Genomic DNA, 25,491 nt, shown 5'->3' with positions numbered 1-25,491 from the left:
TCTTAGGGAGGTGATTGTTAATGTCTGGCTCATTTTATTTTTTAATTTAAATTCAATTAGTCCACATAGTACATTGTTAGTTTCATTGTAGCATTCAACAGTTCATCAGTTGCGTATAACACCCAGTGCTCATCACATCATGTGCCCTCTTCAGTGCCTATCACCCGGTTACCCCATCCCCCCACCTACCTCCCCTTCCACAGCCCTCAGTTTGTTGCCCATGATTAAGAGTCTCTCATGGTTTGTCTCCCTCTCTGATTTCTTCCCATTCCATTTTCCCTCCCTTCCCTTATGATCTTTGGCACCGTTTCTTATATTCCACATATGAGTGAAATCATATGATAATTGTCTTTCTCTGATTGACTTACATCTTTGGCCCATTTTAAAATCACTTTGGTTGTTTTCTTATTGTTGAGTTTCCAGTGATACTAAACACAGTTAGATCTCTCACATGGTCAACCACCACAGCAACAGAAGCAGCAGGAACAACAACAAACCCCAAACCCTTGGTCTCCTCTCTTAACCCTACATCTCCCTCTGCCTTATCTTTGCTTTGTCTTTCACAGTGTAGAAGCCAAGGGCAGGCTGCCCCAAGCTGGGTGGCTTTGGCATGGAGATTATTCTGAGCTGAAGGCACTTGAGACCCTATGGGCTCGAGGGAAACTTTTGCCCTTCCCTTAACAGCAGAGAAGAATCTAACTTGGGAGTCTTTCCCGGAGTGAGGGTTATTAGCAGAGATAAATTTTATTTGAATGGCCCATGTGTATGGCACGACAAACATCTAATTACCAAACACCTGCTCTTCTTACTGCCCCGTGAAATGCATTCCTTTCCTCCAAAGTCCCAGACCCCCTGCCCCTTTGTCTTTAGTTCAGAATGATGTGTGTACCTCATCTTGCCTGTCTTTGGAATGTCCACATCTATGGGGATTCCCCTTACATACTCTCTTAAATTTGTTTTTCTCCTATTAACCTGTCTTATGTCAATTTGATTCTTAGTCCAGCTAGAAGGACCCTCGCAGGGGACAGGGGTTCTTGCTCTCTGATAGCAGACAGACTCCTTGACCGGGTTGTCCAGACTTGCTGTCTCCACTTCCCATGCCTCCCTCATCGCATGGAGGTGAGGCTTTTGTCCCCAGCCCTCTTTCTCTTCCAGCATTTCCGGTCTTAGAAAACGGCAGTAGCGTTCACCTAGTTGCCCATGCCCAAAGCCTGGGAAGTAATCTGATTTGCCGTCCTTTGCTCACCTCCCCACACAAAGCTAATCACCTGCTTCCATTGATTTGGTCACTCAGTCTCTCTCAAATTAATTTACCCACTTTTTCCCACCCTGATTGCCCCCTCCTTAGTTAACTTGGGAAGATACTGTTTCAGCTTTTAGGTGAAGGTCATGGGCAGGCTGATGGGTGTTGCCACGTGATGAGGTCATAAAGACTTAAGGGTGCTGGTGCCTGAACAGGCAGAAATTCTAGTCGCTGGAGATTTCCTTGTCATTTTAACATTCTCCTTGCGTGGGCTTTCTGTTTGAAATTGTGACTTCTACATCTCTCAGCTGGTTCCCTTTTACTTCCCTGGCATTTGCCTCTCATGTATGAGGCACACTTCTGTTGATCTTGGAAGTTCTGAGCTCACAACTGTCATTTAGCTCTGTGGTTGCGTCTTGGCTCTGATCCTCCCTAGCTGCAAGAGCTGGAACAGATCATGGACTCTCTCGACTCTTAGTTTCTTTAGCTGTAAAATAAGTGCCCCCCCCACCCCCACGGGTGTGGTTCCACCCTGGCTGCGCATTAGGCTCACCTGGGGGGCTTTTGGAACTCCCAGCCCGGGCTGCACCCTGGAGCCGTGACGTTAGCGTCCTGACTTGCCGCCCTCAGGATTGTTGAAAGCTCCCCTCAGAGATCTCAGTGTGTCGACAGGCTTGAGAACCACTGACTTTATGATTTTAAAGAACCACAACTCTTCTGTCAATGTGTGTTGTCAGTCATGCCCCAATCCCAAGTTGAGATTTTCCTTAATGTTTTTACTAAGTTGGGAGAAAATAGCTGTGAAGTTCCCCCCACCCCCTTCCATCTGCTGTTTGTTCTTATTTACATACGATGGAACCCAGCCCACTGATTTACAGTTCTGGTTCCCTTACAACTGTTATTGAACTGAAAACATAGCTGAAAACTTATTAAACAGAAAAAAAAATTATTTTGAGCTTTGTGCCGACAATTCATTATAGAACCAAGGAAACCTCAAAATTTTCCTTCGAGAATTAATGCTAAAAATGGATTTACAAGCCCCTAATCTTAAGTGAAAATTTTAATTCTGGTGCCAAACCTAGTATTTATTCTTTCTTGAGTGTCCTATCAAGAAAATCAAAGCATCTCTGTGAGAGAATGGGATTTTGGGGGGTTTGTACCCATAAACAGGCAAGACCTCCCCAGACTACTCTGCGTGGGCCTCTGAAGGCAAGTGTTAGCATCTCTTTTTCCCTAGCACAGGAAGGAAAGCCAGGGCAAACATACCATCAGTGTGGGTGTGTGGTCTCACTGTTGAAACACTCTGGAACAGGTCTTTCAGGAGACAGCTTTTCGGGAGCAGCCTCCTTCAGACCTACCATTTTAGGTTTGAAATAACCTAAGACTTTTTTAAGGTGCAAGGGAGTAGAGAGGAGAGCAGAATTACAGAGAACAGCCAAGCGTTTGGTGTGACCACTGGCACTAAATTTGTGGAAAACTAGGGTCCTGACAGAAGTCTGATTTATACTGAGAAAGAGTCCCTTGGGGTGCTGGCTCTCCCTTGCCTCTTTCCCTGTTAACAGTATCTCCTTCAACTGTTCAGTCACTTGCTTCTGTAATTCCGCCTGAAACACACAGCCCATGCCTTTGCATATCTCTCTCAAATCCTTATTAACTTTTGAAACTAGTTGCCACCTTGATAAGGATGGCTTAATTTAGTAGGTATAGAAAGATCAGTTATTAGGTCGTCATAACCTATGGTGAATTCCTTTCCCCATATAACCCTTTTACAACTGGACCATCAGATTGTTCTCTGCAAAGGAATGATTAGTTATCTTCTAGTGGTGGGGAAGAAAAGCATTTTCCTGGGGAAAGAAATGTTGCCAGAGCTTGGAGTCAAGCTGAAAGGAACCTGTTTCCTACCGTGTTTGGCACTGAACTATTTCTCGTGGCCCAGAAAACCTTGTCTGGAGCTTCTTGGTTTTGACCTGTCTCTCTTGGTATTTCCTTGTAGATGGAGGAATTGATTGAGGGTATTCGCTGGGCCTTTATTGACATGCTGGAGAAAGAAAATGAGTGGATGGACGCAGGGACAAAAAGGAAAGCCAAAGAAAAGGTAAGAATTCCTTTTGATAAAAAAAAAAAAAAAGAAAAGTATATGACTTTTGGTGTAATGGATTTTCACACTCAGTATTGTGTACTTGATTTTTATATTGACTGAGCTCTTGACTTCGAATGACCCCAGAGTCAGGTGTCTGTTTTGGGATGAATATATAGATTTCATCACCAGCAGGTAAGAAAAAATAAGATGCGACTTTTTTCTTTCTCGAACTGCATTTCAAACACGTTGTAATTCAGCCTTTCCTTCTCCCTTAATTGCGATTTCTAAGAGCCACGTGGCCCGCAGCCCAGCGAATTTTGCCACAAACCATCACTGGCTGTGGCAGAATGCAGAGCAGTGGGGGGCCATGTGTGTCCTTCTGCTCTGTGCACGATGTGTGCAGATGTCCTCGGGAAAATCCTTGCCTGCAACCAAGCAGGTCTACTTTCCTAACCCATCATGTTGCTCTCATGATCCAAATAGCATGCTTATGAACTACAGACCAGTGGTAGACCACAGCGTAGGAATGCAAAAATGTTTCCTAATAGAAGCGGACGCTTGGTGGGCCTTGTACAAAATTTTCTGGTACTCTGTAACAAGCTGAAGGAGTAAGAGAGACAAGTATTGGCTGCCATGCTGCTTAAACAATGAAGAACCAGCTGTATCTGGAATTCTAGGGATTCAGATGGAGCTGGAGCTCAAGTGGGTAGGAAATACCTCCTGCACGCTGAGTGGATGCTGCCCTGTATCTGGGAGACTCTGAACTAGGAGCATTTCTTCTTTAGAGAGGTATTTTATTTTATTTTATTTATTTATTTATTTTTTAAAGATTTTATTTATTTGAGAGAGAGAATGAGATAGAGAGCATGAGAGGGGGGAGAGTCAGAGAGAGAGAGGCAGACTCCCTGCTGAGCAGGGAGCCCGACGTGGGACTCGATCCTGGGACTCGATCCCGGGACTCCAGGATCATGACCTGAGCCGAAGGCAGTCGCTTAACCAACTGAGCCACCCAGGCGCCCTAGAGAGGTATTTTAAAAACTTGCTGATGATAGTAATCCCCTGGGATGCCTAAATGCCCCATAGCTCTCTGGGCCCCTCCCCAGCAAGGTCTGATTTAGTGGATGGAGGGTGCAGTTTGAACGTTTGTGACTTTAGCCAGTTTCCCTGGTGATTTTTATTGCTCGGTGGTCCTGGGGAACACTGCTTAGAGTCCTACTGGGTCATGCTGACTGAGTGCAGATCTTTTTGCCCTATGGTCAAGAAACGGAGAGGGTAGGGCAGTGAAACTACCCTCTATGATACCATAATGGTGGATACATGTTGTCGTCCGTTTGTCCAGACCCATAGAATGTGCAGCACCAAGAGTGAACCCTAATATAAACTATGAATTCTGGGTGGTAATGATGTATCAATGCGGGTTCATTGATTGTAACAAATGTATACCACTCTGGTGGGGGAGTTTCTTAATGGGGACGCTATGCGTTGTGTGTGGTCAGGGGTTTTATGGGAAATCTCTGTTTTCTTTTTAACTTTGCTGTGAACCTATGACTGCTCGAAAAAAATAGTCTATTAAACAAAACAAAACAAAACAAAAAACCAAAGAGGGCAACATTCTGGGAATGCTTAGCCTTACTGAAATGAGAATGTGCAGAGGTTTAGCAAGGATGTTTTCTAGAGCTTTAATACTCCTGAGATGGATAAACATGGCCATAGATATTTTTGTCAATAGACACGAAAAGGCTGTTCACTGTTTGCAGTGAAGAAAGAACTTGGGTGGCAGGTGTTGTAAGAAGACAAAGGGTAAGTTGGATTTTTTTCCCCTCGAGAATCTGTCAAAGCCTTCTTAAGTCATGTAAGGCACAAGCTGATGGGGGCAGGAGCACGCTTCTCTGTGATGAGAAGCTCTCCAGATGGTAGACGAAACTTTTGGCACCAACATATTGTTGTTTTTGAAGGCTTCATTTATTTGCTGGGCTAGCTTCTGGTATCTGGAATAGAATTTGTCTTGCGCTGGGCAGTTGAGAGTTCAGAGCACTGGGGGACTCTTGATCCTAGGCTGACCCCTTGTGGCCTGAGGGTCATCCGTGTGGAGGGTGGGGTGGAGTGATGAGGTCTGTGTGCATGTGATGAATGGATAGATACCAGCAGAATGTTCTGGGGACTGCAAACCGTTTTTTTTGGGAAGTATGACTGGTTGCCTCAGGGGGAGCTCTGAGTTGCATAAAGGAGTGGGTACCTTGCAGTTGGGTCTTCTAGGCAAGTGGCCCATGGGTCCTTCCTGAAGGCACATTATTCTCAGTTCTTCTAATATTAGACATGTTCCTGTTTGACCCTTGAATTGCTCTCCAGTCTTATATTTTATTTCAATGAGAGCTGTCACTTTTTCTTCTAAAAGTACTCTTTGAACACTCCGCTTTCTTTGAGCTGAGTTCAACCTGCCAGGAACTCAACTAGTTCCTTGACAGGTACAAATATCAAAGGGAATTTTCCTCCTGGATCTCACCAGGCTCCCTGAGTATATCTTGTATTTCAGAGTTCAGGGAGATTCCGTTAATAAAAGGCAAGAAAGAGGGGATGTTGTCTGAGAATTTTCACCAGTTTCCCAAAGCATGTCAGGCCCTGGACCTCAGAAGATGCAGATTTTCTTTTTCTAAATTAAACCAACATGCAGTTCTGGAAATGACCTCTGGGTGGAGCTCGTAGACTCAAAGACACCATTTAGGAAGCTGAAGGCATCTATGCGGCTTTCTGTTCTGGGGTTGTTTTTGAAAAATTATTTTTTTTCTTGCCCTTTTTCTCTGCTGTCCTCAATTTGATTGCCTTTTAATAGTTAACAAGAAAGGAGAAGTTCTGCCTACTAATTCCTTGAGTCTTAGATGGAAATCTCAGAAGATCTTAGGGCTTTGTCTTTCTGATACTGAGTAGCTTCTGCATTAAGACAGGATTTGCCTGTGTTCGAAGTGGAGGTGAATGATTTGCCTGCTCTTCCTGGTATGACTTGGCACTGTTTTTGGGCATGTGTTGTATGCAGTATATCACCCAGGCAGAAGATTTCTCTCATCAATAATAGTGCCCACACTGAGCCAATGCTGAGTCACTTGGCAACCCATTGGGGAAGCTGGAAAAATGTTCTGATTTGCGAGTGGGAGAAGCTTTTCTTTGCCTCACCATGGAGCTCTGGACTGCAACAAATGACAGTACCTCCTGTGTTGGGTGTTGACCTTATATTTATAAGTGTTCCCTTGTGCCGGCCTCATGAATGTGGAGGGCCCAGATACCTGCAGTGGCTTGAGGCCTAACAGCTTGAGTTGGGTGGCAGTGACCCCGGTTTCAAGATGGAACCATGGGATGTGACTTTGTCGTGTTCTTCACTACGGGTGATCACCATAAAAGATCAACGAGGATGCCTCTGCTCCTGGGAAGGGTAAATTTTGTATCTCAGTCTCCCAGCCTTGCTCCTCTCATCTCTTAAGGGGTCATGAGTGGTTTAGTTTGTGAAACTGACAGTGTAGGTTTCAACTGGAAATTTAGTATCATGAAATAAACACCAGTTTTTGTTTAGGATTCTGTTTCCTGCGAGCCTATGCTTTTACTGTAAACTAGCAGCAGAGGACAGGAAGCCTGTTATTTTTTCGGTTATCACAGACGTGGGATGAGTGTAAGGTGATAGAAATTAGTTTGGGGGGGTGTCTTCTGCCTTTTCCAGAACAGAGTAGGAGGATCTCAAGGTCACTATGTAGTGATTCTGAGGCCTGCCAGAAAGGGATGCAACACTGCCTTTGGCTGCCCTAGTGGCAGGAGCAGGGAGTCTGCTGGAGAGCTGTGTCAGATCAGGAGGAGCAGCTTCCTGAATTCGGCTGGTCCCCAGCTAAATTCAGTTCTGTATCCAAAAGCTGGATCCTTTCTGAAATATTTGTTTGTGCTCTTTACTTCTGGGACTGATGTTTGCCTAGCCACCCCTAGAGAGAAAGGCCTGGATGGAACTGCTAGGAAGGCAGCATCCTCAGGATCCTGTGAGTGGCCTTAACCTTGACCACAGCAGGTACAGAGGTTCCGGGAAGTGTACTACATGGTCCCATCACCACAGGCATGCAACTCCAAGACACAGGCTTTCAGCAAGATGGGAAGAGTTTTCTTGCAGAGGGCCAAACAAAAGTCTATTTCACCTCTCTGGCTTTGTCTCCACTTGGGAGGAAAAATAATCATTCCTTCTACCCCTCTAAGTACTTGACTGAGCCCCCTGTGACAAAAGATAGGTTAACAAGAGAAAATCAACCAGAAGTTTATTAATGTGTATATCTCATACATACATGAGAGAAATTCAGAAAAAAGAGTAACTCAAAGAGGTGGCTTAAAACCTTGGCTTATATAGCATCTTTAAAAAAGAACAAAAAATTTGCAGATAAATGACAAAGGAAAGTGGTTTTGGACTTCGAAGAGCAGCAGATTGTGGGAAACTAATGGTAGACACAGGCTAGTTAGTGAAGTCTGTTATGTAGATGACTGGTGCTATCTCTAGGTTGATAGGGTTTAAAGTTGTCTTTGGTGATTCACCTTTGTCCTTCCTGGTAGAGAGGGCAGAGATGCATTAGAGATGCAAATTCCTGCGTCTCCCTAGACCTGCTGAACTCTGAGGTGGTGGTGTGAGGCCCACTGCCTTGCCGTTATCATTTCCTTGCACGTCCGTCTGGCTTCCAGCTGCTGGCACCTGCACTTTGCCCAAGAGCTTTCTCTTCCCATGGGAACCTGCTATGCCACTCATACAGAGGGCCCATGAATGAACACACCCAGTAACTGATGGGAGTTGCTGTGTGTGTCCCCTCCTCCCTCAAGTATGTGTTCAACATGGGCTCCTGGAGTTTCCCCAGTGGGGTGAGCTCCACTTGCTCACATGGTCAGCTGGCTCAAGTAGATTCCCTTTACTAATAGCCTGCCTTGCTCTGCTCACTTCCTCTGTCCCTTCCTGGTGTCTGATGTTTCTTTCACTGTTCGTACTCGAGTCCTTGTCCCCGGGTCTGCTCTTGGGGATCCTCAACTAGGGCACCGACCCTGGGGTATGTGCCCTTTCTCCATCCTTACTGGCCTTAAGGTGACAACACATTTCACTGCATCTCATTGTGAGCAGCACTTCAGCAAATTCAATTCCACGAACGTTTCCAGAACCAGTGATGTGCCAAGTGCTGGAGCAGGAGCTGTGGATTCAAAGATGATCCGTGGCTTCCTTTCTCTGCAGGGGATTTCACTGCCTTGGGAGAGGATAGCAGGAACATGGGTGCTGGGCACATGGGCAGACATTTTAGTTAATGCAATGGAGAGACAAAGTGCTCCTGGCTCTCGCTGTAGGGGAGGAAGATTCTAAGGAGCCCAAACTCACATGTGGGGGCACTTGACCTGGGGACTGCCCAGTCTGCGCCCCCCTTCTTGTCACTGCCTCTGTCCTTGTAGCCTGTGGGTAAGGCTTCCTCTGGCTCTTCCTTGCAGATCTCGACAGCTCTGCACCCAGCTATCACTTCCCCTTGGTACCTTCACTCTTGCTTCATTCCACATGTTCTCTTTAAATTGTTCTGTAGAAGAAAAGACAGGGAAGGGCTTTGGTCAAACTGTCTCCTGCCCTTCCGTGCTCCAGATTCAAGGCTGTTTGCATGTGTTCCAGAATGCCAGGCTCTTGCCTCTACTCCAGTGCTCCCCCAGAGACACACAGGAGCTGACGGAATAGCAAGTAAACATCTCTCAGCATCCCTCCCCGCTTCCCACAGATCCCTGGCTCACATGTGCTGCTGTGCTGCCATCTTGAGCTGGCTGGTGCTCTCGGGCTCCATCTCTCTGCCCCCATGTTCCTCCGTTTCTCTCATATGCACATTCTGGCCAAGGTAGTAGCTTTCATACTTGTATCTGCTCTCCCTAACTGGCCTCAGCAGGAAGTACAGTATAGACGTCAAGCCTACAGACTGTGGAGAAAGAGTCCTTAGGCTCAGAGCCAGTGTCTGCCCTTTTTAGCTGTATGACCCTTTGGAAGTTACTTCTCAGACCCTTACTTTTTACATCTGTAAAACGGGGAGATGAGTACCTACCCCATTGTTTATGCAGGAGTCAATGTACTTAAAGTACGTAGAAGAGGGCCTGTGGCATGAGAAAGTCTCTCTAAGTGTGTTTGGCTGTTCCTTCTAAGCTGCCGTCCTGTGGCAGAGGAGAGGCTTTGGACTGGACTGGCTGGTGAGGAGAGAGAGATGGGAAGTGAGGTTCCATGTGTGTATCTGGGTCACAGTCTTTTCGTCTGGGTTAGGAAGGTAGGTGATGTAAGACCACAGGCTCTGAGGTACCTCTCACCCCTTAGGTGTTCTGATGCTCCTTGTCAGAACACTGCCCTTCTCCTCACTGCATCCCCTGAAGGGCAATTAATAGTGAACAGCCCCTGCTGAGAGGGTGATGGCAGAGCACACTGCTTTTTGTTGTGGAGTTTGGATTTTCTGGTTTGGAACAAATTGAGCCTTATCTTTGTGATACATATTTTAGTTTATTATTTTTTATTAACTTTTAAATTTTAATTCCGGTGTAGTTAACATACAATGTTATATTAATTTCAGGTGTATAGTACAGTGTTTCAACAAATCTATACCTTGTTCGATGCTCATCACGATAGGTGTACTCCTAATCCTCATCACCTGTTTCACCCATCTTCCCACCCACCTCCCCTCTGGTAACCATCTGTATATATATTTTAAACACAGCTGCAAATATTTGGTGTAAAGAGTTTGATGCATATATTTATCAAAGGCATATTATGCCTGATACCTTACTAGAGTGCGTTTAATTGAGTTTTGGTATTCTAGAGCTCATGGAAGTATAGCTTTGTGTGATGCTCTAGGTGATTGGTTCTCACACTTAGGGTATGTCAGTGCCATCTGGAGGGCTTGTTAAAACACAGATTGCCAGGCCCCACCCCAGAGTTTCTGAGTCCAGAGCTCTGAGGTGGGGCCCCGGAATTTGCATTTCTGACAAGTTCTCAATGACATCGTTGGTCTTGGGCCAACAATTTGATAACTGTTGGTGATCACAGGTGACAATTCCCTTATCCCAAGCCTGTGTAACTAGAACTAGCTAACATTCCTTAAGTGGCTGTTTTACCCCTTACCCCTGAGTATCAGAACCCACCCCGGCCATCCACTCCACTGGTGGTGTGCCTGCTGAAAAGCCCTTGCTTGTTGAAAGAGATCCAAAGCCTCCTTCTTGGTCACTTCTAACCCCTGACTCCCTGTCTGTCCCCAGGAACTATGCAGAGAGAGTCTTCCATGGAAGAGCCCTCCTAATATCTGAAGATGTTGAATGTGTTTCTATTTCAGATGAAATGTCTCTAGAGTTCGTCAGGAATTAACAAACATTATGTGCCAGGCCAGATATTCTAAATGCTTCACAAGTATTAACTGCTTTAACGCCATAATATCTGTATGAGTTGGGTCAAAGTTTTCTCTTCTACAGATGAGGAGCCTGAAGCACGTTGAGTGCCAGCAGGCTTGCCCAAGGTCATACAGCCAGTAGGAGGAAGGCCTGGGACTCTGTCCTTGGCAGTCTGCTCTGCGCTTTTATCCACACTTGCCAGTGGGTCTCTCCAAGTGTGGTCCACAGACCAGCAGCATCAGCTTCACCTAGGAAGTAGCTAGAAATGCAGATTCTTGGTCCTACTCCACGTCTGCAGAACCAGAAACCCTGGGAGGGGACCCATGAATCTGCATTTTAATGAGCCCTCCAGGTGATTCTGATGCAGCCAGTGTGGGAATCACTGCTCTGCGCCGTGGTTCTGATGCTTCATCCTGCTGGCTGCTGTCCAGTTTTCAACATCTTTTTTTAAAGCTCAAGTTCGAAGCTGAACACAATATTCTAGATATAGTCTAACTCACACAGCACAACGGGAATATTATTACTGCCTTTGTTTTGCATAGAAATTATATTAAAAAATCCAAAGTTTATATCATGGCTGTCTTTTCCCCTCAGCCATGTCACTGTTGGCTCATAACAAATTTACAGTCAGTTAATTTCTAGGCCTTTTTTTTTTTATCCCCCAGGAGCTGTTGTTTAGCCCTGTTCTCCAGTCCTAAACTTGGCCTTTTTTTTTTTTTTTGAACCCTCATCCTAGAACTTCACATTTATTCTTACTTAATTCCATTTATCTTTGGTTCGTGGCTCAGCTTTTAAAAATATATATATTTCTGGATCTTCTATATGTTTATTTTTGTTATAAAAATCTGTGCTCATTGAAGAAAATCTTGAAAGTAAAGTACAAAAGCAGAAAGAGAAAAATTGTTATTAGTTCCATCATCCATACGTAACCACCACAAACATCTTGATGTTAGTACTTTGACTTTTTCCCTGTCCATAGGTTTGAATAATGTTTTATATATATGAATTTGATTTCTTTTTTCTCTTTTATAAACTTTTCTTCTATTACTATGTAGTCTGTATAAAAGAGTTTTCACTATTATTGACTATTTTTCCATTGGTTGTATAGGAAACGACTTAAAAAGTTCTCCATAGTTGGGTAGTTAGGTTGTGCTGTTAATGATATTCTTATGATAAACATTTTGTGCATAAGTAAAGATTTCCCCAAGTTTTGAGCTGATTCCTTAGAATGGGAACTTAAAAACCATTAATAATCTCAATCTGTTGCTCAGTGTGTCAACTACTGTCTCCACCTCTAAATCATTCATAATCTGAGAAATCTGCTTTTCGATTTGGATTGTTTTTCTCAGTTATCAATGAGGATGCTTACAAAATGGAGGTGGAATTGGTGTATTTGCTTATCCTTTGGAGACTCCTTCTAGATTCATCTACTGAGCAGATTCATGGAGAATCTGCTCTGTGGCAGGTCTTTTGTTAGGTGCTAAGTAATTCACTAACCAGTAGATTTTTAGTCCAGTTGTTCTACTTTGAACAACTCCATGGAACTCTCATCGAATTCCTCCTTTCTGCCTGCTCAGAGATCATGAGCTATTTAGCTGTGACTTGATAGAACCCAGTTACATAGCATTTAGGGTATTCCTTGATTTACTAGTGTTCTTTTTTTAAAAGATTATTTATTAGAGAGAGAGAGAGAAAGCATGCATGAGCGGGGGGAGAGGGAGAGGGAGAAGCAGACTCCCCACTGACACACGCGGCTTGATCCCAGGACCCCGAGATCAGGACTGGAGCTGAAGTCAGATGCTCAACCGACTGAGCCACCGGGCGCCCCTCTCGTGTTATTTTAAAAAAAGAGAATCCTGATGATATTGAACATTCACTGGGCTCCCATTCTTTCTAAGGCCCTGTGTTATCCTCAATACAGATTACATCATTCCGTGGGGTACAGCCAGCTCTTCAGACTCCCAAACCAGAAATCTCAGTCTTCCCTCCCAGCCAACTGGAAGTACTGAAATCCTGTTGAGTCTGTCTTCCAAACGACTTTTAAATCTTTATCATTTCTGTTTCATCGTTCTTTCCTCCCCTAGCTTCTCATACTTCTTTTTCTTATTTTTTTTAAAAACTGAAATAAAATTCACATAACATAAAATTAACCATTTCAAAGTCTACAGTTCAGTGGCTTTAAGTAGTTACACAATGTTGTTCAACCATCACTGCTATCTAGTCCCCCCAAAATTTCTGTCACCTCATAAGGAAACTTTGTACCTATTAGCAGTCACTCCTCACTATTGCCTTCCCCCCCAGCCCTAGGCAACCACCATTCTGCTTTCTCTCTATGAATTCACCTGTTCTGCATATTTTATATACACAGAATCATAGAATACGCAACGTCTTATGTCTGGCTTCTTTCACTCAACATAATGTTTATAGGTTCACCCATGTTGTAAAACTCATCCTTTTTAATCCATTTCCTCATTTACAGTCTTGGAAAGAGAATAGCAGAATCGACTTTTTTTTTTTTTTTAACATTTTCTGATAGTGAAATCTTTCGTGTCTTCTCTGAGCTTTTGAAATAGCATCATAGTGTTTATTCATAACTAAAAACCTCTACCCCAGGATAGAGATTCACTGAGTGGAAGTGACCCCTGCAAGGGAAGAACTGTGGCTGGCTGGTTGATTCTTAGAAGCTCAGAACCTGACATGGTCTGGCACTCCCTTCTGGGGCCACTGGGCAGACCTTAGTAAGGATCACGGCTCCAGCAAACACATAGACAAGATGCACATCTTTTGAGGACCTCGGTTTCTTCACCCATGAAATGAGAACAAATATACTACCATTTTCACAGAGTGCTTGGGAGGATTAAATAAGAAAGGTATGTACAGTGACTAGCAGAGAACAAATGCTCAGTATTAGGAAATGACATTTTCATTTTACCCCCCCAAGTTGTCTTTTATTCCCTCTTCACCAAATAATGCGATGTGCCATTACAGTCTCTTAAAATTGGGAAAGAAAAGCTGATGCCAATTAAATTGTTTTCTTTGGGTTGGAGGTACAGAGTGGCCTTTTGACATTGACTGTTCAAAAATTTTAAATATTTTATTAAGTTTTTTGATGTGCACAAAAGTGTACCAAGCTGATCCCCAGGTCCTCCTCAGCCACCCTCGGCAGCCTCACCAGTGTTTGCCATTCTGACTTCCTACACTCTCCACCCCACCTGTTCTTATGCTTGAGAATTCAGAAGCTAATCCCTGACATCATTTTACTATAAACGTTTCATTATGTGTCTCCAACAGATAAGTATTTTTTTTTAACTAAGTGCAGTACTGTGAACATACCCAACAATATTAACAATACCTTGTTAATTAGTACCCTGTCCGTGTGCAGTTTTCTGTAATTATCTAAAAAATGTTTCTTTTTTTTGAACACTTGGTTCATATCATGATCCAAACGGAGTGCACATATTGCAGTTAATAGGTCCATCTTTCAAGGCTTCAAAAATTTTAAGAGCTCCCACTCCTGTTTTATCTGTGAATTTTATTTCTTGAACAAATTGCATCATTGGTCTGGTAGCATTTTCAGCTATCTTGATTTGGCTGATTGTATCCTAGTGTTTTCTTTTAACATGATCTGTCCTTTCCATTTCCTGTTAATGGAATCTAGAGGTTTGAGGAGATTCAGGTTCAGTTTTCTTTTGGCAGGAAGCCGTGGTGGGCGGTGCTGTGAGCTTCCTGTTGCAGCCTACCACAACGCTCGTGATGATGGGCTTGTCTACTTCCAGTGAGGAGCTTGGTCCGTGGGTTTGGGTGTTGTCAGCCCGAGCTTTCCATTTTAACTTACCCATCAACCTTTCACCTCAGGTGGGGATCCTCTTTCTTGACTGTGGATCATCTAAGAAGCTTTTAAGAAAATCCTGATGCTGAGGCAGCTCCCCAGGCCAATGGCATCCAGACTACCTGGGAGCGTCAGCATTTTTTAAAGTTCCTCAGGAGATACAGATATGCAGCCAGGGTTGAAAACCACTGTCCTAATTATTTTCACGGTCATTGATAATATTACATAGGTACATGAGCTCATTAAGTGTTGCAACTAGTGATTTTCAGGTTCTGTCATTCTGTCTGCATTTATTAGCTGGAATTGTTCTATAAAAAAGATTTTCTCTTATCAACAACATGAATATGCTGATGCATAGTTTATACTGATGTGAACTGCTGAAAGGCACCAAAAACGTTTGTCTTTATTAATTTGTATAATGAATTGGTCCCTTAATATCTCCAAAGGTGCCAAAGCACTTGTTTTTTTTTTTTAATTCCAGTATAGTTAGCATGCAGTGTTATATTAGTTTCAGGTGCACATTGTAGTAATTCTACAATTCTAGACATTGCTCAGTGCTCATTACCATAAGTGAACTCTTAATCCCCATCACCTCTTTCACCCATCCCCCCACCTACCTCCCCTCTGGCGACCACCAGTTCTCTATAGTTAAGAGTCTGTTTTTTGGTTTGTCTTTTTTTCTTTGTTTGTTTTGTTTCTTAAATTCCACATATGAGTGAAATCATATGGTATGTGTCTTTCTCTGACTGACTTATTTCACTTAGCATAATACTCTCTATAGAGATCCACCCATGTTGTTGCAAATGGCAAGATTTCATTCTTTTTGATGGCTGAGTAATTGTGTGTGTGTGTATGTCTGCATACCACTTTCTTTTTATCCATTCACCTACTGACGGACACTTGGACTGCTTCCATAATTTGGCTATTGTGAAAAATAATGCAGTAAACATAGGGGTGCATATATCCTTTCAAATTAGTGTTTTTGTATTCTTTGGGTAAATGCGCAGTAGTAGAATTACTGGATCCTACCTGCAGTGATTCTATTTTGAATTTTTTTTTTTTTTTATTCATTTGAGACACAGAGATACAGAGAGAGAGAGAGCATGAGCAGGGACAGAGGCAGAGGGAGAGGGAGAAGCAGGCTCCCCGCTGAGCAGGAAGCCCGATGCGGGGCTCGATCCCAGGACGCTGGGATCATGACCTGAGCCGAAGGCAGACGCTTAACCATCTGAGCCACCCAGGCGCCCCTCTATTTTGAATTTTTTTTAAAAAGATGTATTTATTTATTTTAGAGAGAGATTTTGTGCAAATTGTGGGAGAGGCAGAGGGGGAGAGAGAATCCTGAAGCAGACTGACCGCTGAGTAGGGAACCCAACACGGGGCTCAGTCCCAGGACCTTGAGATCATGACCTGAGCTGAAATCAGGAGTCTGTGGTCTAACTAACTGAGTCACCCAGGCACCCCTATTTTGAATTTTTTGAGGAACCTCCGTACTGTTTTCCACAGTGGCTGTACCAGTTTGCATTCCCACGAACAGTGCGAGAGGGTTCCTTTTTCTCCACATCCTCACCAACACCTGTTGTTTCTTATGTTGTTGATTTTAGCCATTCTAACAGGTGTGAGGTGATATCTCATTGTGGTTTTGATTTGCATTTCCCTGATGATGAGGGATGTTGAGCATCTTTTCATGTGTCTCTTGGCCATCCGGATGTCTTCTTTGGAGAAATGTCTGTTCATGTCTTCTGCCTATTTTTAATTAGATTATTTGTTTTTTGCTGTTGAGTTGTGTAAGTTCTTTATATATTTTGGATACTAACCTTTTGTTGGATATGTCATTTGCAAATATCTTCTCCCATTCAGTAGGTTATCTTAGTTTTGTTGATTGTTTCCTTCGCTGTGCAGAAGCTTTTTATTTTGATGTAGGCAGAGAGGCAGACAGAGGGAGAGGGAGAAGCAGGCTCCCCGCTGAGCAGGGAGCCCAACGTGGGGCTCAATCCCAGGACCCTGGGATCATGACCTGAGCCTTGATTTTTACTTTTGTTTACCTTGCCTGAGGAGACATGCCTAGAAAAATGTTGCTGGGGCTGATGTCAGACAAGTTACTGCCTGTGCTCTCTTCCAGGACTTTTATGGTTTCAGATCTCACATTTAGGTCCTTAATCCATTTTGAGTTTATTTTTGTGTATGGTGTAAGGAAGTGGTCCAGTTCTGTTCTTCTCCATATAAGTGTCCAGACAGATTTCCCAACACCATTTGTTGAAGAGACCATCTTTTTCCCATTGCATATTCTTGCCTCCTTTGTCAAAGATTAATTGACCACATAAATGGGTTTATTTCTGGGTGCTCTATACTGTTCCTTCAATCTGTGTGTCTTTTTCTGTGTCATTACCATACTGTTTTGATTACTACAACTTTGTAGTTTATCTTGAAATCTGGGATTGTGATACCTTCAGCTTTGTTCTTCTTTTTCAAGATTGCTTTGGCTGTTCAGGGTCTTTCATGGTTCCATACCAATTTTAAGATGGTTTGTTCTGGGCACCTGGGTGGCTCAGTTGATTAAGAGACTGCCTTCAGCTCAGGTCATGATCCTGGAGTCCCAGGATCGAGTCCCGCATCGGGCTCCCTGCTCGGCAGGAGTCTCTCTGACCCTCCTCCCTCTCATGCTCTCTGTCTCTCATTCTCTCTGTCTCAAATAAATAAAATCTTTTAAAAAAAAAAAAAGATGGTTTGTTCTAGTTCTGTGAAAAATGCTGTTGTGGGGCACCTGGGTGGCTCAGTCGGTTAAGCGGCTGCCTTCAGCTCCGGTCATGATCCCAGGGTCCTGGGATCAAGCCCCATGTTGGGCTCTCTGCTTGGCGGGGAGCCTGCATCTCCCTCTCCCTCTGCCTGCCTCTCTGCCTACTTGTCTCGCTATCTCTCTGTCAAGTAAATAAATAAAATCTTAAAAAAAAAATGCTGTTGGTATTTTGATAAGGATTGCATTAAATCTGTAGATTGCTTTGGGTAGTATGGACATTTTAACAATATTTGGCCTTCCAATCCATGAGCATGGACTATCTTTCCATTTGTTTGTGTTGTCTTCAATTTCTTTCATCAGTGTTTCAGAATAAAATCTTTCACCTCCTTAGTTAAGTCTATTTTTGGTGCAGTTGTAAATTGGACTGTTTTCTTAATTTCTCTTTCTGCTGTTTCCTTATTAGTGTATAGAAATGCTATGGATTTCTGTATATTGATTTTGTATCCTGCAAACTTACTGAATTCATTTATCAGTTGCAGTAGTTTCATGGTGGAGTCTTCTGGGTTTTCTGTATGTAGTTCCATGTCATTTGTAAATAGTGAAAGTTTCACTTCTTCCTTACCAATTTGGATGCCTTTTATTTTTGTTGTCTGATTGCTGTGGCTAGGACTTCTAGTACTATGTTGAATAAAAGTGGTGAGAGTGGACATCCTTGCCTTGTTCCTGATCTTAGAAGAAAAGCACTTAGTTTTTCACCATTGCTCATGATGTTAGCTGTGGGTTTTTCATATATGGCCTTTATTATGTTGAGGTATGTTCCCTCTAAACCTACTTTGTTGAGGGTTTTTAAAATCATGAATGGATGTTGTACTTTGTCACATGCTTTTTCTGCATCTGCTGAAATGATCATATGGTTTTTATCCTTTCCCTGGTTGATGTGATGTATCATGTTGATTGATTTGTGAATATTGAACCACCCTTGCACCCCAGGACTAAATCCCAGTTTCTCGTGGTGAATGATTTTTTTAATGTATTGTTGGATTCAGTTTACCCCCAATATTTTGTTGAGGATTTTTGTATCTATGTTCATCAGAGATATTGGCCTGTACTTCTCTCTTTTTTTTTTTTGCACTGTTTTTATTTATTTATTTTTAGAGAGGGGAAAGGGCAGAGAGTGAAAGAGAGGAAATCCCAAGCAGGCTCCACACCCAGCCCCCAACAAAGGGCTCAACCCCACAACCCTGAGATCATGACCTGAGCCCAAACCAAGAATCAGATGCTCAACCGACTGAGCCACCCAGGGGCCCCTTTGTGTAGTATTTTTATCTGGTTTTGGTGTCAGGGTAATGCTGGCCTCATAGAATGAATTTGGAAGCTTTTCTTCCTTTTCTATTTTTTGGAATAGTTTGAGAATAGGTATTAAAACTTCTTTAAATGTTGGGTAGAATCTACCTGTGAAGCTCTCTGGTCTTAGAATTTTGTTTGTTGGGACTTTTTTGATTACTGCTTTAATTTTATTACTGGTAATTGGTCTGTCCAAATTTTCTGTTTCTTCCTGATTCAGTTTTTGGGAGGTTATAGGTTTCTAGGAATTTATCCATTTCTTCTAGGTTGGCATCATTTTTTCATAATATTTCTTACAATCCTTTGTATTTCTGTGTTGGTTGTTATTTCTCCTTTTTCATTTCTGATTTTGTTTGAGTTCTCTCTCTCTCTTCCCTTCTCCTTCTCCCCACCCCCCACCTTTGATGAGTCTAGCTAATGGTTTATCAATTTTGTTGATCTTTTCAAAGAACCAGCTCCTGGTTTCATTGGTCTGTTTCTGTTGAAAGATCAGCTGATAGTCTTATGGGGTTTTCCTTGCATGTAACTGTTTTCTTTTTCTTGCTGCTTTTATTTATTTATTTATTTTAAAAATTTATTTGAGAGAGAGAAAGAATGAGTGGGAGGGGGAGAGAGAGAGCATGAGTGGAGGGGCGGAGGGAAAGGGAGAGAGAAACTCAAGTGCGGAACCTGACGCGGGGCTCAGTCTAATGACCCTGAGATCATGACCTGAGCTGAAACCAAGAGTTGGATGCTCAACCAACTGTGCCACCCAGGCACCCCTTCTTGCTGCTTTAAAAATTCTCTTTATCACTAGTTTTTGCCATTTTAATTATTATGTGTCTTGGTGTTGACCTCCTTGGGTTGATTTGGTTGGGAACTCTCTGTGACTCCTGGATCTGGATTTCTCTTTCCTTCCCCAGATTAGGTAAGTTTTCAGGTATTATTTCTTCAAGTTAATTTTTTTGCCCCCCTTTTCTTCTCCTTCTGGGATCCCTACTAATGTGAATGTTATTACACTTCATGGTATTGCTGCGTTCCCTAAGTCACTTTTCATGTTTTATTTTTTCTCTCTCTCCTGTTCAACTTGATTGCTTTCCATTTTTCTGTCTTCCAGGTCACTGATTTGTTCTTCTGCTTCCTCTAGTCTACTATTTATTCCATCTAGGATATTTTTAATTTCAGTTACTGAGTTCTTCATCTCTGACTGGTTCCTTTTTATATTTTCAGTCTCTTTGTTGAGGGTCTCACCAAGGTCCTCCACTCTTTTCTCAAGTCCAGTAAGTATGTTTGTGACCATTACTTTAAATTCTCTATCAGGCATATATATTATTTATCTATGTTTTGTTTAGCTCTCTTGGTGTGATTTTTGTCCTTTTCTTTCATTTAGGACATATTCCTCTGTCTCCTCATTTTGTCAAACTCTCTGTGTTTTTATATTTGAGGAAAGTCAGCTATGTCTCCTGTTCTTGAAAGTAGTGGCCTTATGAGGAAGAGGTCCTATAGTGCCTTGCAGTGCAATGTTCCCTGTTCACCAGAGCCTGACTCTTCAGCGGTGTCTCGCATGTATGTTGCTTGCACCCTACTGTTGTGGTTCACCTGTGTTTGCCTGCAGTCCAGTCGTGTGCTGTGGCTCTCTTTGCCTGTTGTAAGCAGGATTTGGTTCCGGTGTTTTTAGTGGGCCAGACTGGGACTGCCTTGGGCTTGCGTCAAGTCAGACCAGGCGTTTGCCACAGAGGCAATAGGAGTGAATTACAGGGTACTTTCCCTCTGTTGTGCCCTGACAAGCTTTAGTTGGTGGGTGGGGCCTGCAGTCAGACCAGATGTCTGCTGCCAGCCCACTGTTAGGGCTGCAGTTGGAGTGGTGTGTGTGGTTATCTTCCCCTCTCCATGGGGCAGGAGTCCCTTTGGACTGGTAGTGGTCCCTATTGGAGCTGCTTTCACCCTGCCAGGCTTGTGGCATCTCTTTGGATGGACTGTGGCCAAGGGCATATTGGATAGGGTCCGTCCTCAGGAGAATGTAGGGATTGGGCACATGGTGTTAGCAAGGTTTGTGAGCAGGTCTGCTGTGGGAGGGGACCTGGAGCCGAGGCCTGGCTGGATGGGGCATGTCCACAGGAGAATGAGGAGGTGGGTGTGCTGTTAGCAAGTTAGGTAGCGCTTGCTGGTTCTCTGCTGGTTCCTGCAGGTTTCTGTGCATCTAGACTGGAGGGCAGGGGAGGGAAATGACACTTGCCAGCTCCTTTGTTCCTGAAGAAGTCTCTCAAAGATCCCTGCCCCTGTAGCATATGCTCTGAGCTTAAGAAACTAATCTCCCTCCTGTATATCTGACGTTTTTTTCAAACTGTTGCTTCTATGCTCTATCCCTGTGGACTGTTGTGCTGTCTCTTTAAGGGTGGGTACTCAGTTTCCTCTCGCCCACCTAGCTCTCCCAGAGCTGAGCCCACTGATTTTTCAAGTTCTAGGTGGTAAGCCTTGCTGATTGTAAGAACTTGAAAGATTATGCCTCTCTGGTTTTCAAAGCCAAATGTTTTGGGGATTCATCTTCCCCATGTGGGTTTCCCTTACCTGGGGTTTCTTGTGTGTGGGTGTTTCTCTCCCCTCTCTGGGCCGCATTGTCCCTCCCTCCTGCAGACAGTCCCATGGGTCCACTTAGTGCCCAATGGCGTCTCCACCCCTCCTCCCTCTGCAGTGTGGCCTTTTCTCTACATTTAGCTGTGGAGAGTCTGTTCTGCTAATCTTCTGGTAATTTTCAGGGTGATTTACACTTCTGTGGGTGTTATCTAGTTGTATCAGTGGGATGAGGTAAGCATAGGCTCCTCCTACTCTGCCATCTTCCCAGGAAGTCCAAAGCAGTTTTTTTTTTTTTTAAGTGTCGTGATAAACTCAGGGAATTTTATGTATTTGTTTAATCACTTTTCTGTTTTTAGCACAAATTGTCCCATACTGGCCAACCTGAAGCTTTCCCTTTAGGGAATTTTGATGTGACTCCCGTTGTTTCTGACAGTGTCTTTGCGTCCTGGCATGACAGGATTTCCTCTTTAATGCTCGAGCTCTGTTTAATCACAAACTGTTTTGAATAATTGTAACTCAGTGCCTTAATTAGTTCTTCCACCAATGAGCAATATATATATATATATATATATTTTTTTTTTTGTCTTGGTGGACGAGAAACTCCTTACCAAATTGAGATACAGAGTTTCAGTAATAAATCTGCAGAAATAGGAGTTAGAAATTTATGTGAATTCTCATTTGTAGAGGGCACTAGCTCATGTCAGTGGACATACACATAATACTTACTGTATGGTTTTTGATAATTTCTTAAGCATTGTATTCTCTGTTGATCATCAAGAATATAAATGAGTCTATAGTGTATGACCGTGCCACGTATGAAAAAAAATGCTAGTGTCAAGGAATAGAACTGATTTGAACAATGTGGAACAATGGAACTATATTAAAAGTTGAAAGTTGGAATAGTGAGTATTTAAAAATTTTAACAATATCAGCAACCTGAAATAGTTTGAATACAGTCCTATAAAAGTGTTTAGTTTTTAAGAGTTTACTATTTATTATTTTCGGCTGAGGGATTGGTTGGCTGTAGGACTTTGAAAGCAGTTGGGAAAATGCCACAATAGCCTTGGAATGAAATTCCGGAGGCCCAAAGCAGAGAGCTGCATTTTAAATATTATGGGAGATATTTGTTACTTTTATTCTTGGGATGAGTGGGAGAAATTTAATGCCTGTGTTTCTTCTTTTTTGGCCCAAATACAAATTGAGTATGTTAGGCATTACCTAGAAATGTATGTTTAGTTTGATATAAAAAGAATCACTTAAAAAACTTTTTTAAAATTAGTAGCTTGAATTGAAGTATATTTGACATGCAATATTATGTTAGGTTCAGGTGTACAACATAGTGAAAAGGAATCCGTTTTGATATGTCGATTTTTACTTTAATGGGAAAAGAGTTCATTAGGAATGTTCAAGTTCTTTGTGTACATTTTGTGATGTTCCTCTCTGACCCAAGATGAAACTAATAGCCGTGACGCACCTGCTTATCTGCTATCTGTGGCGGGGCGGGGTGTGGGGGCGGCGGAGATCTGCTGCTGTCGGCGGCTCCCTTCTTATCTGGCTGCTGGTCCTGCTCAGTCACTTGTGTGGGAATGTCAGTTCCATTAATAACTCAAGGACTGGACAGGCAGATAGTGGGAAATGGGTGAAGAGAAAGAAATTGTATTTAACCCGGTGTTCTGAGTTGTCATTTTTCTAGACCCTAGCATAGCTGGGTAAAGGCAGTCTGAGGGCGTGACAGCAAATCCACTTCTGACAGAATCTCACTTTTGAGCCAGAGAAACAACCCAACACCAAGAGAAAAAAAGAGTGAATGAAACTGGGGAAAAACGGTAAAGATTGGGGCTTGGAAAAGTCCGGGGAAGCAGTGCTAGGAAAAAAATGGCACGACCCAAGTATTTGGATAGAAGCTCTGACAACTTTGCAAAGTAACTTTTATTTTTATTTAAAATATTATCATTCTTGGTGTTTCATATGAACAAAATTCCTTTTTTTAAAAAAAGGAATTATGGAAGGATTGATTCCTCATAGAGGATTTGGGAGTTATGTACTGTGCCTTTTGGATCTGCATTGGTCAGTTGCCAGAGGGAAGAGAGCAGGTTTTATTTTTCTTCATGCAGGTAGAATGACTCACCCACCACAGTGCTCTGTGTTTGGGTTATCTACTGCCGTGTAACACATCACCCCCAAACTTCCTGGCTTATTATTTCTCATGATTCCATGGGTTGCCTGGGGCCGAGGTGTCACCTGGAGTGTCTCGTGCAGTTGCATTCCTAGGTTGGCCATGGCTGGGCATCCGAGGGGGCTCCTTCGCTCATGTCTGGCGCCTCACGGTTCCTCCTCTGGCTTCTTTCTTCAGCGGGGTGGCACGGAAGCTAAGGGTTCCAAGAGGGAGGGAGCCACAGTTGCCAGTCTTTCTAAGGTCTGGGCTCGGAAATCCCAGGTTTCTTTTGCTACACTCTCTTGGTCAAAGCCGGAGACAAGGCCAGTCCCTAGAAGGGACTTCATCTCTTGGCTTGAGGAGCAGCGTGAGCATACAGAGACAGGAGCTATTGTTGGCAACCATGTTTGGAAACTACCTACCTGCAGTCACTATCCTTTGCTTCTCTCTTCTGTGTTCAGTTTTTCATTGTTTACATTAGAGAATTGGGAATTATTTTTATCCTCTGTTTTTAACACCTGACCACTGAGTGTCATTAAATTTTTTTTCCTATTTTCCTGTTTGGTTGGTTAGATTGTTTCTTAGTATTGACTGATTGCTTTTTCTTAGCTCAAGGCCAGTATATATATATGTATGTATATATACCGAGAGTGTCCCCTCTCAGTATCTAATGATAGTGAGAACTGTGTGGGGTGACCTTGGGAGGAGTTGGAAGCTCCTGCAAACTTTCCAGCCTGGAGTCCCCTCAGACCCAGGCCATCAGTAGTTAAAAATCAGCTGCCCAGGTGAATGCAGTAAGCAGCCAAGGGTTTTTTTTTTTTTTGGTCCAGCTTTATTGGGCTATAATTGACATACGTCACTCTATATGTTGAAAGTGTGTAGCATAATGGTTTGACTTGCACATACTGGGAAATGATTACCACAATAAGTTCCGTTAACATCCATTATCTCATAAAGGTACAATTAAAAAAAAAAGAAAAAGAGAAAGAAAATTTTTTTGCTTGTGATGAGAACTCTTAGGATTTACTCTCTTTTTTTTTTTTTTTGAAGATTTTATTTATTTATTTGACAGAGAGAGACATAGTGAGAGAGGGAACACAAGCAGGGGGAGTAGGAGAGGGAGAAGCAGGCTTCCCCGCGGTGCAGGGAGCCCGATGTGGGGCTCGATCCCAGGACCCTGGGATCATGACCTGAGCCGAAGGCAGACACTTAACGACTGAGCCACCCAGGCGCCCCTAGGATTTACTCTCTTCACAGCTTTCCTATGTAGCATACAGCAGCGCTGGCTATGGTCATCATGCTGTACTATTACATCCCTAGTACTTACTTATCTTATAACTGGAAGTTTGTACCTTTTGACAACCTTCCTCCCAATTCCTCCTCCCTCCCATCCCCTGCCTCTGGTAACTACAAATTTGATCTCTTTGTTCTTTAGTTTTTTAGATTCCACATATAAGCGAGATGATACAGTATTTGTCATTCCCTGTCTTATTTCACTGAGGATAATGCTGTCAGGGTCCATCCATGCTGTTGAAAATGGCAGAATTTCTTCCTTTTTATGGCTGAATAATAATCCCTTATATGTATGTATATCACAACTTCTTTATCCATTCATCCATTGATGGACACTTAGGTTGTTTCCATGTCTTGGCTATAACAAATAATGAAGCAGTCAAGTTTGAGAAGCAGAGCCCTATTAGAGTCGTATTGCTCAAACTTGAATGTGCACACCAGTCTCCTAGGGACCTTGTTAAAATGCAGATTTTTACTAAGTTTGGAGTGGAGCCTAAGATCCTCCATTTCTTTTTTTTTTTTTTTTTATTCTTATGTTAATCCCCATACATTACATCATTAGTTCTAGATGAAGTGTTCCATGATTCGTTATTCGTGCACAACACCCAGTGCTCCATGCAGAACGTGCCCTCCTCAATACCCACCACCAGGCCAACCCATCCTCCCACCCCCCTCCCCTCTAGAACCCTCAGTTTGTTTTTCAGAGTCCATCTTCTCTCATGGTTCGTCCACCCCTCCGATTTCCCCTGCTTCATTCCTCCCCTCCCGCTACCTTCTTCTTCTTCTTTCTTTTTCTTAACATATCTTGCATTATTTGTCTCAGAGGTACAGATCTGAGACTCAACAGTCCTGCACAATTCAC

At 43.1% G+C, this 25,491-nt stretch overlaps 1 protein-coding gene across 1 annotated transcript in view; it reads left to right on the top strand.

Moving 5' to 3' along the window:
- Positions 1-25,491, top strand: part of PHEX (phosphate regulating endopeptidase X-linked) — a 205,375-nt gene that overhangs the window by 93,410 nt on the left and 86,474 nt on the right. The window contains exon 13 of the mRNA XM_081807971.1: positions 3,237-3,338. Within this exon, the coding sequence (XP_081664097.1) occupies positions 3,237-3,338 (102 nt within the window). The remainder of the gene's footprint in view (positions 1-3,236; positions 3,339-25,491) is intronic.

Source organism: Leptonychotes weddellii, chromosome X (assembly GCF_054177405.1).
Source record: "Leptonychotes weddellii isolate Sample4059 chromosome X, ASM5417740v2, whole genome shotgun sequence".
NCBI classification, from domain to species: Eukaryota; Metazoa; Chordata; class Mammalia; order Carnivora; family Phocidae; genus Leptonychotes; species Leptonychotes weddellii.
The sequence above is the reverse complement of the archived record's forward strand: the minus strand, read 5'-3'. Positions and strand labels throughout refer to the sequence as shown.